Source organism: Schistocerca serialis, chromosome 1 (genome assembly GCF_023864345.2).
Source record: "Schistocerca serialis cubense isolate TAMUIC-IGC-003099 chromosome 1, iqSchSeri2.2, whole genome shotgun sequence".
NCBI classification, from domain to species: domain Eukaryota; kingdom Metazoa; phylum Arthropoda; class Insecta; order Orthoptera; family Acrididae; genus Schistocerca; species Schistocerca serialis.
This window is the reverse complement of record NC_064638.1, coordinates 1182648773-1182663600: the sequence shown is the minus strand read 5'-3', so window position 1 is coordinate 1182663600 and position 14828 is coordinate 1182648773. Positions and strand designations below refer to the sequence as shown.

The 14828-nt window shown below is 44.8% G+C and overlaps 1 protein-coding gene across 1 annotated transcript in view; it reads left to right on the top strand.

The window, feature by feature from the left end:
• LOC126456492 (RNA-binding protein Musashi homolog Rbp6) overlaps window positions 1-14828 on the top strand; it is a 1339111-nt gene that overhangs the window by 700462 nt on the left and 623821 nt on the right. The window contains exon 4 of the mRNA XM_050092245.1: window positions 11045-11137. Within this exon, the coding sequence (XP_049948202.1) occupies window positions 11045-11137 (93 nt within the window). The remainder of the gene's footprint in view (window positions 1-11044; window positions 11138-14828) is intronic.

Sequence of the window (14828 nt, the reverse complement as noted above, 5' to 3'; positions counted from 1 at the left end):
GAAAAAGATACCGGGCTAGTAACCTATTGTAAAACGATTAGGGAAACACTGAAATTGTTCCCTTATGAAGTGACAGCAGTGCAAGAACTGAAAGATACGGATCATGAAAAGCGGATCTGTTACTGCTCTGCAGGCTGGATCCCTTATAGAGCTGTCGGGATAAGGACATGAATTCGACGCTTCCCCAGAAGATAAAAGTAGAAAACTCGTCGAAACGTTCTATTCGCGAGTGGTGTGTCGAAAGGACGATTATAAACTTTTGTATGAGACCTAATGTCTATCTTCAGGTGAAGCGTCGGGTTCATGTCTTCTGGCACACCGGGGAGCGGATTGAGTGCAGCTTCAAGTTTCTGCAAAAGTTGCTGCAAAAGTTGCAAGTCATGAAGGCCAGTCTGCTCAACAGATTGGATTTCTTATAGTGGTGTCGGCATAAGTTCATGAACTCAAGACTTCGGCTGATAATGCGAAGTAGAAAACTCGTCGAAACGTTCCATTCGCGAGCGGTGCATGGGAAGGACGATTATAAACTTCTGTCAGAGCTCTAACTTTGATTAAATCTTGTCGGCTTATCAGCCGAGTCGTGGCGCTGTGTTGTCGCAACGTTTCGACGAGTTGCCCACCCGCCGGCTTCAGTCGAAGTGTCGGGTTCGTTTATGTTGGCACACCGGGGAAGAGATGAAGTACAGCTTCAATATGCTGCAAAAGCTACCAGTGAAGAAGGCCAGTCTGCTCAGGAGACTGAATTTCTTTGAACAGTGTCGGCATAAAGACGTGAATTCGACGCCTGAAGATCACGAATAGGAAACTCATCGAACGTGACAACACGTCGCCACGATTCGGCTGCCAACCCGAGAAAATATCATCAAAATTACATTTTAGACGGAATTTTTATTCTTTCCTACCACGCACCGTTAGCGAATAGCACGGAGAAGGAGGTGGACGATACCAGTACCGTAAGTACCCCGCCAGCTTGCGTCGTACTGACGCAGATGTACACTGAAGAACCAAAGAAACTGCAACACTTACCTAATATCGTTGGGGCCACACGAGCACGCAGAAGTGCCGCAACACGACGTGGAATGTACTCGTCTAACGTATAAAGTACTGCCGGAGGTAATTCACACCGTGAATTCTGCAGCGCTGTCCATAAATCGGTAAGAGTACGAAGGGGTAGAGATCTGTTCAAAACAGCACGTTGCAAGGCATCCCAGATATGCTGAACAGTGCTCACGTCTGGGGAGTTTGGTGGCGAGCGGAAGTGTTTCAACTCAGAAGAGTGTCCCTGCAGCCACTCTGTAGCAATTCTGGAAGTCTAGGGTATCGCATTGTCCTGTGAAATTGCCCAAGGCCGTCAGAATACAAACAGGACGTGAACGGATTCAGGTGATCAGACAGGATGCTTACGCACGTGTCACCTGTCAGAGTCGTATCTAGACGTATCAGGGGTCTCATATCACTCTAACTGCACACTCTCCACACCATCACAGAGCCTCCACCAGGTTGAACAGTCCCCCTGCTGAGATGCAGGATCCATTGATTCAAGAGGTAGTCTCCGTACCCGTACACGTCCATCCTCCCGATACAGTTTGAAACGAGACTCGTCCGACCAGGCAACATGTTTCCAATAATCAACAGTCCAATGTCGGCGTTGACGGGCTCAGGTGAGGCGTAAGGCTTTGTGTCATGCAGTCATCGAGGGTACACAAATGGGTGTTCGGCTCCGAAAGTCCATAAGGATGATGTTTCGTTAAATTGTTCGCAGGCTGACACTTGTCGATGGCCCAGCATTGAAATGTGCAGCAGTTTGTGGAAGGGTTGCACTTCTGTCGCGCTGAAGGATTTTCTCCAGTCGTCGTTGGTCCCGTTCTCGCAGGATCTATTTTCGGCCGCAGCGATGTCGAAGATTTAGCGCTTTACCGGATTCCTGATATTCACGGTACGGTCGTACGGGAAAATCCCCACTTCATCGCTACCTCGGAGATGCTGTCTCCCATCGCTCGTGCGCCGACTAGAACACCACGTTCAAACTCATTTAAATCTTGATAAAGTGCCATTGTAGCAGCAGCAACCGATCTAACAACTACGCCAGAAACTTGTTGTCTTACATTCTGCCTGTTTAGATATTCCTGTATTTAAATACTCATGTCTGTACCGGTTTCTTCAGCGCTTCAGTATACAGGGTGTTACAAAAAGGTACGGCCAAACTTTCAGGAAACACACAAAGAAAGAAAATATGTTATGTGGACACGTGTCCGGAAACGCTTACTTTCCAGGTTAGAGCTCATTTTATTACTTCTCTTCAAATCACATTAATCATGGAATGGGAACACACAGCAACAGAACGTACCAGCGTGACTTCAAACAATTTGTTACAGAAAATGTTCAAAATGTCGTCCGTTAGCGAGGATACATGCATCCACCCTCCGTCACATGGAATCCTTGATGCGCTGATGCAGCCCTGGAGAATGGCGTATTGTATCACAGCCGTCCACAATACGAACATGAAGAGTCTCTACATTTGGTACCGGGGTTGCGTAGACAAGAGCTTTCAAATGCACCCATAAATGAAAATCAAGAGGGTTGAGGTCAGGAGAGCGTGGAGGCCACGGAATTGGTTCGCCTCTACCAATCCATCGGTCACTGAATCTGTTGTTGAGTAGCGTACGAACACTTCGCCTGAAATGTGCAGGAGCTCCATCGTGCATGAACCACATGTTGTGTCGTACTTGTAAAGGCACATGTTCTAGCAGCACAGGTAGAGCGTATGAAATCATGATAACGTGCTCCATTGAGCGTAGGTGGAAGAACATAGGGCCCAATCAAGACATCACCAACAATGCCTGCCCAAACGTTCACAGAAAATCTGTGTTGATGACGTGACTGCACAATTGCGTGCAGATTCTCGTCAGTCCACACATGTTGATTGTGGAAATTTACAATTTGATCACGTTGGAAAGAAGCCTCATCCGTAAAGAGAACATTTGCACTGAAATGAGGGTTGACACATTGTTGGATGAACCATTCGCAGAAATGTACCCGTGGAGGCCAATCAGCTGCTGATAGTGCCTGCACACGCTGTACATGGTACGGAAACAACTGGTTCTCCCGTAGCACTCTCCATACAGTGACGTGTCCAACGTTACCTTGTACAGCAGCAACTTCTCTGACGCTGACATTAGGGTTATCGTCAACTGCACGAAGAATTGCCTCGTCCATTGCATGTGTCCTCCTCGTTCTAGCTCTTCCCCAGTCGCGAGTCATAGGCTGGAATGTTCCGTGCTCCCTAAGACGCCGATCAATAGCTTCGAACGGCTTCCTGTCGGGACACCTTCGTTCTGGAAATCTGTCTCGATACAAACGCACCGCGCCACGGCTATTGCCCCGTGCTAATCCATACATCAAATGGGCATCTGCCAACTCCGCATTTGTAAATATTGCACTGACTGCAAAACCACGTTCGTGATGAACACTAACCTGTTGATGCTACGTACTGATGTGCTTGATGCTAGTACTGTAGAGCAATGAGTCGCATGTCAACACAAGCACCGAAGTCAACATTACCTTCCTTCAATTGGGCCAACTGGCGGTGAATCGAGGATGTACAGTACATACTGACGAAACTAAAATGAGCTCTAACATGGAAATTAAGCGTTTCCGGACACATGTCCACATAACATCTTTTCTTTATTTGTGTGTGAGGAATGTTTCCTGAAAGTTTGGCCGTACCTTCTTGTAGCACCCTGTGGATGTACCGTGACCTCTGCTAAGGGAAAGTCACGAATCTAGACGACTCATTAACATTCGGGGCACCGTTGTGCGCAGAGTAATGGAAGTGAAGTCCTATTTGGTGGCCAGTAGCATCTCCCACGCGGAAGGCGCTGGAGCGTCAGCGGAGACGGCACGCTAGTCCAGATAGCGTCGTCACGGCGGCGGGTAATGGCCACTGCACGGGCGCGTCGATTGCCCGAGCAACCGGGCGCGGCCTCTATAATTTATGGCCCCGCCGTGCAGACGGCAACAAGGGAAATCAACACGGCAACCGCCGTGGTTTTTACACGAAGCTTACCGCCGCCGAGCACTCTGTCTTCCCTACCGCCGGCCACACTCCGGCAGTCTATAGCTCTCTGGGTTAATGCCGGCCAGAGGCGGCGTATCACGGCCATTAATGAGTGTCTCGGGCGGGGCGTAAAACGGGTTACGGCTGCTAAGATCTGCGGTAGTGGACGCCGCTAGCCGCGGGGGGCCGCTACGTGGTCGTTCCGATAGTTGTTACAAAGTTGGAAGGGAGGCCTAGACGGTTCTAACTTTGGGACAGAGCCCCTGTGATCAGGCACCAATTGCGGGTGTGCATGCGCAGCTGCATGAAAACGAAGCGATGTACCCGCGTATGTGGCGTTGCCCCCTTTAACCTACATAAGGAAGGCAAAATAAAACTCGGCCAGAAAATACGTAGGTCGTTCAATAAGCAATGCCCCACATTTTTTTCATACTCCACTAATATACATAGACAAACGTCCTTGTTGGTTCTTCACATTTCATGTTTGTTCTGTGTGCCGGTGAAGCTTCGAACCGTTATGGCAGGTGGCAGAGCCGTAGTATAGCGTCAAAATGGCGTGTATGTACGACTCACGTTACAAGCAGCGTGCTGTTATTGAATTCTTGTGTACAGAAAAAGAAACCGTGATGCACATCCATAAATGTTTGTGTGCAGTATATGGTGATGCTGCAGTTGATAGGAGTACAGTTGGGCGACTGTTAAAGAAAGTTACATCCTCAGGAAATGCAGAAACAGAGCTCCATGGCCAATCACGCTCAGGACGTCCTGTCACAGCCACTGCTCCAGACATGCTGAAGCGTGCGGATGCCATTATTCTTGCCGACCGGCGCATCACAACTCGACAATTCGCTCTACTGTTGGTGGTCAGCATTGGAAGTGCGTCTGCAATGATCGAGACTCTCGGATATTCAAAGAGGTGCTCACGATGGGTTCCACGAATGCTCACAGCAGACCATAAGATTTAAAAGAAAGGCCATTTCATCTGAATTGTTGGAGCGTTTTGAGACCGACGGAGAGGCTTTTCTGTCACGGATCGTTACGGGGGACGGAAGCCGGGTGTACCACTTTGTGCTGAAAAAAAAATGGTTCAAATGGTTTTGAGCACTAAGGGACTTAACTTCGGAGGTCATCAGTCTCCTAGAACTTAGAACTACTTAAACCTAACCAACCTAAGGATATCACACACATCCATGCCCGAGGCAGGATTCGAACCTGCGACCGTAGCGGTCGCGCGGTTCCACAATGTAGCGCCTAGAACAGCTCGGCCACCCTGGCCGGCCTGTGCTGGAAACAAAAACGCAATCCACGGAGTGGCATCATCATCATTCACCACAAAATAAGAAATTCGAGACAACCCCTTCTGCCGGAAAAGTCGTGGTGACAGTCTTCTGGGATTGTGATGGCGTCATTCTCTTGGATGTGATGCCAAGAGAATCAACCATCGATTCAGAGGCATACGTGAAGATTCTGCAAAAATTCAAGACGTGTCCGATAGGACAAGAATCCAATAGAAATCTTGCTCCAACACGATAATGCACTCCCACACACAAGTCTGAGAACCCGGGAACATATCGCCAAATTGGATTGGACATCATTGCCTCATCCATCCTACAGTCCAGACGTGGCACCCTCGGCCTTCCATCTCTTTGGGCTGCTTAAAGAGATTCTCTACGGGAAAACACTTTGAGAATGGCGAGAGAGTCAGTCAAGGAGTGAAAACATGGCTAATCCTACAGGTCAAGTGCTTTTAGCAGCAGGGAATACATGCTCTTAAACAACGTTGGCGTACGGGCATAAAACGTGATGGAGACTACGTAGAAAAATAGGACACGGACAAGACATGTTGATATGTATTGTCTCCAAATTCTGACTCTCACACAATGAATATGTTCAGAGACGGAAATGTGGGGCATTACTTATTGAATGACCCTTGTACTTCATGCACCTTAGCGCAGACATCCCAACGTACATCATCCGCCCTAAGAGCGAGCGATATAAGTTGTTTTCCTACATTAAGGTGTGTAAGACACACTGAGGCCGGCCGAAGTGGCCGTGCGGTTAAAGGCGCTGCAGTCTGGAACCGCAAGACCGCTCCGGTCGCAGGTTCGAATCCAGCCTCGGGCATGGATGTTTGTGATGTCCTTAGGTTGGTTAGGTTTAACTAGTTCTAAGTCCTAGGGAACTAATGACCTCAGAAGTTGAGTCCCATAGTGCTCAGAGCCATTTGAACCATTTGAAGACACACTGACTGACTGCAAAAAATGAAGCACCCACAAGACACTATCAGATGCCAATGTAGCTCAGTACACTTTCACACCATCGGCAGGTATGTAAACGATCAATTCTCTGTGGCTGGTAGAACGGACACCGGAGTGGGTTAATACAGTTCGTGTTTAGTGTTGTTACCAGGACTGGTTGTACAGATAAGGGGCGTGAACAGAGTCATATCGCTGTGGAGGAGACGGAGACGCCATGTACTCGTGTGGGACAGCGTTATCAGGACCTGAAAGAGTTTCAAAAGGGACTCATTGTGGGTCTCCCTTTGGCCAGATTGGCGAATCGGTCAATATCCACATTTGTGGAGCAGTTTGATGTGACAACAGCATGTTATTGGATTGTATGGGTACCTCAGGGCAGACATTCTCGTCCTCAAGGTTCTGGACGACCACCATAAGGGAGGTTCGCCGTACTGTGCTCTAAGAACATTATAATCCTTTCACAACTGCGCCTGACATGTGAGGACAAATAATGGACTACCTGCAACACTTTGTGTCGTCCTGAACTATTTGTCAAAGACTCGCAGCAGCGGTACTAGGGAATTACCGTTCCGAGCGAAGGGTGCCATTATGTTCACCACACAAACGGTCGCGTTAGAAATAGTGCCATGGCCGGGAAGCATCGATTGTTGGTGACTGAGCACTCCATTCTGTTCAGCGATGAATTGTGGCTCTGCACTACTCTGGGTGATCATCGATGGCGAGCATGCCGGCGACTTAGGGTGAGGTTCCACTTTTCGATTGTTCCGGAGAGGCACAGCGCTCTTACTCCTGTTGTCATGGCGTGGGGAGCCATCGTATATGACTGAGAAACCGAAGGCTTTGCGTTTCGTTTAATATAAATTCATGCTTTACAATAATACGTGATTCATTTCATCGAATGTACAAATGAAATATTATAACTACGTTTACTTCAGACATTTTAGTTAATAATACCTTAAAATCCTTTTTATGGTTCCTAACAGCTGGAGTACCACCTCCCCTAAAAGAAATTTACTCATAGTGAAAGGTAAAATGGTATATATCAAGAGTTGTACCACTCTTCTTATAAACGTTTTGGCGAAGCTGACCGTCTGAGAAGGAATCCGCGTCTTTTAATCTCTGTAACTGCTTTTTTTTTATAAACAAAAGCAGTAAATGTAGTCTGCACTTATTGCTCCCATATATACTTTTTCCTGACAAACTGAGTTAAGATAATTGCATTATTGTTGTTAATTACTAGAAGGCTACCTGCTGAGTCTGTCTAATAGTTCAGCAGTGCCTTCATAAACTGATTATAAATAAAGTTTTGTTTCTAAATGTTGAAATTTCTTAAAATGTAATTCTTGTCACGCTGATATTTCACTAGATTTTATAATGGAGCATGTCTGTTTACTCGATTTCACCGCCCAAGTCATCTTCCTCTGCCAAAGAGTCAACATGTCCAGGCCCAGATTCCTGAGTCAGTTGGATGAAGAAAGCGTCGTGCACCGGAGGGATGTGCGGGAGAAGTGTCATCAAGTATTTCCTTTCTGCGTCGGTGACAGGTCGCTCAGCACTGTTCAGTGGGATGAGTTTTATAGGTTCTGTATTTAATGTGAGACCTCACTGTTTGATTCGTGTAGGCTTTAACGTAGAAATCAACATGGAGTGCAAACTTTTCTTATAAAGCCAATATCTGCTTTAATAACATGTGGATATTATAAATCTCAAGAAAGAAAACAATGCTAATACTTACTAGCACTGTTAAAATGCCTTTTTGATTTTAGAGCGTAAATAAACGCGCAAAACAACACAGAATAACAAGAACACGTGGCGTTGCAGGTTGACTTGTATCACCATTGCTGCGAGCGCACTTCACTCTGGCGTGAGAGGAAGAATCCATTTGGAAGTCTCAAGTGGTTCTGGTGGGAGTTTTCGTTATACCACTTCTCCACAACAAATTTTCATGCATTGTGAGTAAACTGAGCGGTATGGATCAAAAGCAAAAGTTCTTTAATTCAGATCACTTTGGTTCTCAGCGGATCACTTACAGACTAACGGCCATCAGTTATACTTCAGTGCACGTCCAAACAATCTCTGTCCAGCCATCCAGGATGTTACTTCTTTTACCAGAGTGGTCACAGAATGTCGGTTTGAAAGTTAAGCCATCTAAAACTCAACAATCTTAGTTGCTCACAAAAATCTTATTACCGCTCAGTTCAGAAAACATTTCCCATCCTTAGTGATAAACGTAACAAAAATAATCTTCTGCTTTTCGTCTTCTCCAAGGAACTCGGGATAATTCTGGACCATCATCTAGACTGGACTGAACACACAGTTGTAGTCTGCAAGAAGGTGTCAGCATCACTCCATTCACTACAGAAATGTAAAAATGTATTTCATTACGAGCTGAAAAAGAAACACGTAGAATCACTACTCCCTCCCCACATTCCATATTTGATTATGGTGATACTGCCCTTCAAGGACTTCCATGTGAGAACTCACACCGACTGGAAATGGCATTGAATGCTTGTTTGCAATAAATTTGAGACCTTTGCTTTTTCGACCACATAACTCCTGCTTCCAAACAATTACCATGGCTACGTGCCGATAAGCATTGAGACTGTCATACTCTGTGTTTTCTTGATCTAGCTTCTTGTCAATCATTGAACTCCCTCTTATTTATCTTCAACTATCACACTACTATCGGAACAGCACAGCATAGGAATTCGTTCTCAACAAAGTGAAATCTTCTCTATACCACTACACATATCACTCTTCTCAAAGAAACCTCCCCTCCCCTCCCCTTCCCCATACCCCTTGTTACACAGTTCTCTATTAAAACGTTGTTCTTTGTTAACAGCTATTTTCAATGCCATTTACAATCTTATACATTTTCAGTCACCAAACACGGCTTCAGGTATGCTAAACTAATCAATATTATTGTTATTCTTGACAACCTGAATTGTTATTATTTTTATTATTATTAGTGCCAACTATTTTTATTCTATGTGTATATCTATGTGTATTATTGTAACTGTATGTGTATTATTGTAAATGTATGTGTATGTGTTGGTTTGTGTTGTTATTGTTCTGATCTAAGATAGGTTTTAAGGCACTAGTTTGTCAAACTGAATAAATAATAAATAAATATATAGAGGAAGAGAAATTTTCGTCTTCATGTTATCCGTACTTTCTGCAGGCGATGTTTGCATATTGCGGCGGCCCGGTTCTTTCCGTCCCTTTACGACGAACCTGCACCTACCCGTGAACATTGTCTCAGCAGATCAGTAGGAAAGCCGAGTGAAACCTACTGTACTTCGACGTGAAACAGGCTGCAATTTAAATCACTAACCTACGTTTCGGGAGAAACACGAAATGAAAGTTTGGAAATTTTATCCTCAATTAATATATTCTGAAACTTAGGTGAACAAGTATCACTGCCAAGCCCGTGCTAGTCGTAACACAGTCAATCACAATCCCTTTCACTCACGTTAGCAAGTTCATGGTGTCGCATTTCCGGTAATAGCTACAAAAATACTGATTGTTTTTGATTGATAATGCTCGCCAAATATTAAGTCTGTCGGTACCAAATGCAGTCACAGTTTTTAGCCACCGACCTGCTCAAAAGGCCACACGGAATATATGTCTTTTCTCGTCACAAAATTCACTTAAAAATTCCGAAATTTCTACACACACATCGGAATAATTATGCCGTCACTTAACACTTTTGATGTATGAAACACTGCTAGATCCGGCAACTTATCGTTTCCATCGGAACTACTACTACATACGTCCGATCTGTTTCATGACTAGGCTTCCACTCTTCTCTACCAGCAGAGAAAGGCGCGCGAAGAATATTGCTTTACCATTGGTCAGTTTACTTAACAGCCAATAGCAAAACAACATTCTCCCGCGTCAGCCCGCGCTTTTCATTCATAACCAATCGCAAAATAGTAAACCTAACGACTGCACTTTTTACCGACGTAATGATCTAATATGCTGAAGTTCTGTTTATGCATAAAGTTATTTACTATTGTTATTTATACCTGAATTAACTTTCCCTTTACCATAAACTTACTTTACAAATCTATTCTACAAAATTCCCCATTGTTCATATCCATACTTCTTCGAAATCCTACTACATAACTCGTTAAACAATTATCTTCATACTAACATTAATCCACACTCACGCATCATTCATATTGCTAAAACACATTTATAACATTTTAAATACACAAAAAGACATAATAACACTTTATGAAAATACTAGAATAGTTTATGAAAAACATTCTATTACTTTAGTGCACTCTACTGGGCACAATCGAAACTAAATCAGTCCCCTATCCAATACTGTCCTCTATCGGCTGATACATAAACTACGTGCGCATCCAGTCTCGTGTCACCATCTGTCATTATCCAGCTCTGAGACACATCTCCCACTTAACCGCCTCCAAGGCAGGATCGTTACGCGGCGCCACGCCTCAATATGAATTACAAAATCACCCTGTACATAGACTACACAGTCAGAACATGTCTGGACAGAACAAGCACACTAAAATAAAAAGAAAGAAACATTCTTACTTATTAAAGTTTACAAAAAGAGAGGCATACGGAAAACATGTACTTTATTTACTTCAATTAAACACACTCTCATCAGACTCGCAAAATTTCGTATCCTGCAGCTGACCTCCTGCGGTTGCTTCTGATTCGAGGCGGCTGCTGACCTCTGACCTTTTGCCTGTTCCAGATGGTGACGCGAACAAAGAAGATATTCGTGGGCGGCCTGTCGGCACCTACCACGCTGGAGGACGTCAAAAACTACTTCGAGCAGTTTGGACCGGTAAGTACCCACTTACGTGGTAATTACTATTTTCGGTTTTTTTAGTGCAGTTTTGTCAACCCTCGAACTGTGAAAAACAATTCGTCCGACTTAAGTAGATTGTTTTTATTGATTTCTCGTGGTCGCACGACCTGTAGATGAACAGGTATCCAGTGGAGTTGTGCAGAATAATTACTTGATCCTTTATTCCGAAATTAATTTCGAACACCAGTATTTGATGATGACAATTTATTACGAACGAAGATTTGTTGGTTTCATGATGAGGCAATGTAGTGACACATGTGCGCACTCGCATAGTGTATGCCTGCGTAATCGTGGAACGCTATCACGTATAACTTCACCTTAATTGGCAACATCATCCAAAATACAAAGTGGAACACCGATTGTCATGGATGGTAATAAAGCACAAATGTATACATATGTAGCTTTAGGTAACTGGCAAGTTGTAGCTATGAGCTACGCTTGTATACATGTATATTTCTTTTATTACCATCCACGATAATCAGAATTCGACTTGTCATTATGGTTTATGTTGCCAGATAAGGTGAAGTCACGTAGTAGTGTTCCATGATTATGCAGATATGCACTTCACAGGTATACTTTGTGCGTAAAACTCAACTATTCTCTTCATGTTCTTAGTGCATTATCCGTAAAGAAGTAGCATATCTAGGTCCTGTTGTCTTGTGAAAGACATTTTTTTTAGACTGCCAGCTGTCGACACACATGAACGACATAGATATCTAGATTAAAATTTTCCATTATTTTCCTAATTTGCTCCAAGCAAGTGCGGGGATGATTACTTTGAAAAGGGCGCGGCCGATTTCCTTCCGCACCGTTTCGTAATCCGAGTTCGTGCTCCATCTCTATTGACCTCGCTGTCGACGCAACGTTAGACTCTAATCTAGCTTACTTACTTTCTTTCTTGGAACTAACATTTACAACCTATGGGATAAATGGCAAGAAAGTTCGTATTGAGTAAAACGACTAATGCGTTCAGAAGCCATCAACTCTCAGTCAAAACAAAATTAGGATTTCTAAGTATCGGCATATTTCCCACGTTTTTTTTTTTTTTTATTGAGATGAGACCTGGACTTTGACAGAGGCGACGGGCAAACGATTTGGGGCACTGGAGATGTCACTGAACAAAATTCCATGCCAGATAAAATTGCTAACAACGACTTTATCCGCAGAATGAAGAAAGAAAAAGAAGCCCTAAGTACACCAAAATGCTTAAAACTACGAGTAAAATAGCTTCGCCGTATAAAGAGAAATGGGAACGAGTATAAATTGCTGCGGAGCGTTCTTTTCAAGAAAATATACCTGGTAAAGAGGCGAAAGAAGAAGAAGATCGTGATGAAGATCACCTTCGTCTCGGAAACAAAAAGGACACGGACATCACACATGTTCGAAACACGCAAAATGTGATGTACGAGAATGAATTTTTCACTCTGCGGCGGCGTGTGCGGTGATATGAGACTTCCTGGCAGAGTAAAAATATGTGCCGGTCCAGGAATCGAGCCGGGTTCCTTTGCTTTTCGCGGGCAGTCGCTCTACCAAGTACAGCAGTTTACCGTGAAAGACAAACGTCGCAGGTTCGATTCCTGGTCTGGTATACAGTTTTAATCTGCCAGGAACTTTCAGTAGTGATTCAGCTATGAGGCCACCAAATTCCGAATCGGATATCCACTAGAAGAAGAGGAGAATAGGAAGAGGTTCCTTATCAAAAGTCCCCTGTACCAGTCCTAGAAACCTGTAATACGAATTGTGAGACAGCCTGTACATTGAGTATAACGTGTATGAGAGATGTAATGAGACTGACAACATGCGAGCGATCTGGCAACGCTGTCTGTTCTACTTCTGTAGACTGGTGTGTTCATCCTTCCTATTTGCTCAGTCCGAGTTTCAGCTCCGTAAATCCATCACATGATTATTGAGAGCGCCTTTAATGAATTTGTGTTTTCGTTTTGTGTTACGAAAATGGAACAGCAAAATTTAGAACGACGTTATGCCATCAAATTCTGTGTCAAATTTGGAGAATCCGCGAGCATGGCCTTCGAAAAGTTGAAACTGGCCTTTTAAAGAGCACAAGTTTGTCGCTGATGGAACAAATCATTTTTGGAAGGCCGAGAATACTTTGAGGATGAACCTGGCTCAGGGAGAGATTCAGCTTCGCGAAAACGACGAAAACGTCTAACATGTTCGTGCTCTTGTGTGATAAGACTGAGTTTAACAATAAAGATGATGGGTTAATTGTTTAGCTTAAACGCTGTCACCGTACCTCAAATTTTGACCGAAGCTGACAAGTGGATGCTGTGCCATGCCAAGCCCCATGTCACACTGCCACTTCCACCACTGAATTTTTGACCTCAAAAGGCATTCCTGTTGCTCCACAGCCCTCCTATTCAGCTGATCTGAGTATTTGCGCCTTTTTTTCTTTTTCCTAGATTGATAAATGTCTTGAAAGGATGTCGTTTGGGGATCTGGAGAACACTCAAAAGAATGTGACACACGTGTTAAAGACAATACCGCTAGAAGCTGTTTAGCGCTGCTACCAAGATTGCGAATAAGGACCCCTCCCGAGTACAGCTGCCGAAGGGAACTACAAGCATCACAAAAAGGTTTGCATCACCTCGGCCCCGAGTGTTCCGAAACTTGTACAGAAAATTGGAATAGAGATCAACATAAACACCCTTTCCGCCCTTTTTGTAGCTAGTGAAAAGCACACATGTCATGTTGTACAACTGTACAGAGAGACCTTCAGAGGTGGTGGTCGAGATTGCTGTACACTCCAGTAGCTCTGATACGCAGTAGCACGTCCTTCTGCATTAATGCATGCCTGTATTCGTCGTGGCATACTATCCCCAAGTTCATCAAGGCACTGTTGGTCCAGATTGTCCCATTCCTCAACGGCGATTCGACGTAGATCCGTCAGAGTGGTTGGTGGGTCACGTCATCCATAAACAGCCTTTTCAATCTATCAGAGGCATGTTCGATAGTGTTCACGTAAGGATAACACGCTGGCCACTCTAGTCGAGCGATGTCATTATCCTGAAGGAAGTCATTCACAAGATGTGCACAATGGGGGCGCTAATTGTCGTCCATGAAGACGAATGCCTCGCAAATATGCTGCCGATATGGTTGCACTGTCGGTCTCAGGATGGCACTCACGGATCGTACAGCCGTTACGGCGCCTTCCATGACCACCAGCGGCGTACGTCGGCCTCACAATATGCCACCCCAAAACAGCAGGGAACCTCCACCTTGCTGCACTTGCTGGAAGGTGTGTCGAAGGCGTTCAGCCTGAGCGGGTTGCCTCCAAACACGTCTCCGACAATTGTCTGGTTGAAGGCATATGCGATACCCATCGGTGAAGAGAACGTAGTGTCAATCCTGAGCGCTCCATTCGGCACGTTGTTGTGTCCATCTGTACCGCGCTGCATGGTGTCGTGGCTGCATCATGAAGCCTGTTGCGCACAGTTCAAGTTGTAACACGACCTCCTTTGGCTGCACGATAAGCATTATTCAACATGGTGGCGTTGCTGTCATGGTTCCCCGAGCCATAATCCGTAGGTAGCGGTCATCCACTGCAGTAGTAGCCCTTGAGCGGCCTGAGCGAGGCATACCATCGACAGTTCCTGTCTCTCTGTATCTCCTCCATTCTGGGGCGGCGGTTAGAAAATTTACTGTTGTA